This window comes from Ailuropoda melanoleuca, chromosome 4 (assembly GCF_002007445.2).
Source record: "Ailuropoda melanoleuca isolate Jingjing chromosome 4, ASM200744v2, whole genome shotgun sequence".
NCBI classification, from domain to species: Eukaryota; Metazoa; Chordata; class Mammalia; order Carnivora; family Ursidae; genus Ailuropoda; species Ailuropoda melanoleuca.
The window spans coordinates 64,586,863-64,590,477 of NC_048221.1; the positions used below are offsets into that span (position 1 = coordinate 64,586,863).

Consider the following 3,615-nt stretch of genomic DNA (forward strand, 5'->3'; position numbering starts at 1 on the left):
AGTTCGTCCTAAGTAGCCGTGCTTCCTCTCTGCAGACTCTGCCCTAGACCCCCGTAGTGTATGGTGACCCGACCCAGGAAAGTGCCTGAACTCTCCAAAAACTTGTCTCAAGACTCACTGTCTAACAGGTAACCTCAAAGAGAAGAGACGACGTGCCTCTCTGCCCCAGCTGTCACGCCTGTTAGTTATGTGACCTGGGCCAAATCCCTGGACTTAACACATTTCAGGTTCGTGTGTTTGGACTATGTGGGTAATAAGCTCTCTCTTTGTTTTAAGAGATTATAACTTTATTTTTATAAATCTTTCCGGTACATAATAGACATAGAAGGAATAATTATACATCTTAGAGAGCTGGCTGTTTAGGGATTCTCTGAAATGGCCCCCAGAGTTTAAAGACACTTGAATCCACAGAAGAGAATGCTGTTTTTCTATCAATAATAGTTATTTATTGGTCCTAGTTGGAACTGTTTGCACTTAAGCTTCAAAATATACACATGAATTAACCGGCATGTGAAGAGCTAACACTCCTGCTGTGTGTTGAGTGGCTTCGTGGCTTTGTAGAAGGGAATTCTTTTGCTCTGGATGGAAGGTATGACAAAGAAGGTAGGCACAAAGTCATGTGACATTAAAAAAAGCTGAAGAAGATAGATGGAGGAGTCCATTTTGAATGACACATAGCTCATTAAAACAAGTGGGAATCTATGTTGAGAATGAGGATGTGGAATCCTCAAGTAAGTGAAAAAGGCATCAAGAGGCATTCCAAAATTAAGAACACTAGACCAATGGTTTATTAATGTCTTTTAAAGCATGTATTTAATATATGTATTTAACACACTTAATACAAAATACACTTAATGTATTTTATAGCACACACAATATAAGAGAAAAGTAAAGTCAGTCTGTGTTAGAGACTCTGATGAGAGCAATAAAATTTCTCTAGACCATATGTTTTCACACATAAAACATTAAGTTAGTAATTAAAATCTAATACTTTTTTAGCCACCCAGGTAGCACACAAAATTTTAAGCTCTACAAAAGTAAATCACTTTCTCACACCAAAAATTTAATAAAATATCAATTTTTTGATTTTCAGCAATATCTACTACAGCTGTTGTAAACAGTCTCTGCTTTAAACCTTTCTGGAACATTCACATTGCATCCATATATTCTAACCAGGCTTCCAGGTTTACCCAACTCTTTCCTTTCTGTGTAAGGCAGATATTTGTCACTTGCTTGGTGATTTCCATGGACAGCCATGACTGCCAAGGTCGGCGAGAAGACCCAAAGTGCTGGGCTCACCTTGTCGAAGTTTCGCGCATCTAATGGAGAAATATCTTTCGCCCCTGATATGCTTCTCTCTATATACAAATGTCCTCAAGTCAAAACTGCCTTCCTTCCAGATCTCTTTCTCCTTCCTGCTCTCAGCCTTCCATTTTAGTTCACTGCTAAATAACTCATCTAACAATTAATAATTAACAGTTAATAGTAATAATTCAGAATAATAGTAGTAATAGCCACACATATATTCGTAAGTCTGTGCCAAGAACAGTTGTAAGTACTCTATTTGTACTTACTCATTTAGTTCCCCTGTGAGGTAGGTACAATTACTATAAATTCTAACTTCACAGATGAGGAAATGGAGGCGCAGAGTGGTTCAAAGTTTCCGGGGGTCACAGAAGTAAGTAGCAAGCCCAGGGTTCGAGCTCAAGGGTCTTGACCGCATGGCTTGTGCTCTACCACTGCACCATGCTGCCTCCAGCTTAAAGGCATTTTAAATATGTCATTTTTTAAAAATCAAGCAAGTAACTATCGTTATTTTGCTGTGCCTAATGGATAATAGTGACTAATGGCTAATAAGGATGATATGATCTGGCACCCATCCTGTCTATAAACATTCTTGTTAGAGCAACAAAAGTTTTGGACCATTTTTGAAAAACCCAGAGAATTCAAATGTGTGCCTCTTATGAAAGATAAAGCAGTTGGAGGAAGTTCCCTCCAAACAGGCCTGATTAAGCAAGCCCTGTGCAGTGCTTTGGGGGGGTTCCAATAACTGGGCCTGCAGCTGTGGCCGGGACACATTAAACGTGTCCTGAGGCCAAGGCCCTGCCACACCTCAGTCCCCTATGCACACCAGCTCTCTGCCCCATCCCAGGCACTATCCATGGTGCTTAGAGGCAGGCCGCACTGTGGGAGAGTGAAGCCACCATTCCCCCTCTTACATCACCTACTGGATCATAGAAAATGCCGCTTCATGAACTTAAAATCCTTTAATTCAATCATTAGCATGAAAAACGTAAAGATGTGCCCTTTTTATAAGGCCTAAGGTATCGTGCCCAGCCTCACAGTGGCTGAACATGGATTGAGAATGAGCCCCTGTAGCCGGTTGTGGAGGAGGGAGAAACAGGAGATCCATTGCTTTGGAATCCCACGTTCCTCTGGGAGCACATGACCACAGCTCAATGTTCAGTCTTATCTCTGGCAACCTAATGACGACTGTCATCTTCAAACTGTAAGTAGGATATTCATAGAGGTAAATATTTTTTAGTAAGTTCTCTTTGTTAAAAACATGCTTGTCCACTCCGGGCCCAGAGGGTCAGAATTCTTGCCTACGTTCAGCTTTCCTAAAGATCAGGACCGCGAAAGAACAGGCAAGACCTCAGATTCAGCCCCGCATGGCTTCACCATTTTTGCAGGCATCAGATAAAGAAGATTTTTCCAGAACCTTGAGTTATACGATGGAGGTTTATCAGCATCCCACTTCAGAACTCTGTGAGATTTCAAAAGCTGTAGTGATTGGGGGAAGAATGTGAAGTCACGGACAGGTGTAAATTCAATTAAGATGATTTTAATTTTCCTTTCTACCAGTGCTTCGTGGAGTCCACTTTCAAGTTCATACCTGACTTCATTAGACATGTAGCTTTTGCTTAGGACGATGATCAGTCTTCGACTTTTTTCTATCAATGAGTGGATTTCATCAACAATAGCTGAAAATGCAAGATGTGGCATAGTCATTAAAGAGAACTAAAAGGGCAGACAGGAAATGAAAATCATTTTGCACGGTCCAATTTTGTGTTAATTCTACTTCACTAGTAAGTTTTTCTAGACAAACCACTATTCTCAACGTTATATACCTGTTAAAAACAATCATCTAGGTAACAGCGATAATGAACACTTGGTGCTTACTCTGTGCCAAACCCTTTTCTAGATATTTTATGTATATCAACTCATTAAAGCATCACAAGGACCCTATGAAGAAAGTATCGTTATCACCACCGTTTTACAGATGAGGAAGCCGAAGTAAGGGTGGTTAAATAACTCGCCCAGAGTCACACAGCCAGTAAATGGAAGAATCAGAATCAGGACCTAGGCAGTCTGCTTCTGGAGTCCCATGATGCTATCTTGCCTCTCCGCAGGCAGGGAGGACCACACTGAAATCCGAATTTAAAGGTAAAATATATATAATATATTTTATATATATTATATATATTTTTATATTTTATATATTTTTATTTATATTTTTATATTTTTAATATTTATTTTTATATACTATTTATATATAATATATATTTATATATATATTTTATATATGTTTATATATTTTATATATATATATAA

General features: G+C 39.0%; 1 protein-coding gene across 1 annotated transcript in view; it reads right to left on the reverse strand.

Moving 5' to 3' along the window:
• Positions 1–769: 769 nt before the first annotated feature.
• IL18R1 (interleukin 18 receptor 1) overlaps positions 770–3,615 on the reverse strand; it is a 41,328-nt gene continuing 38,482 nt past the window's right edge. The window contains exon 12 of the mRNA XM_034657265.1: positions 770–2,984. Within this exon, the coding sequence (XP_034513156.1) occupies positions 2,629–2,984 (356 nt within the window). The 3' untranslated portion in view covers positions 770–2,628. The remainder of the gene's footprint in view (positions 2,985–3,615) is intronic.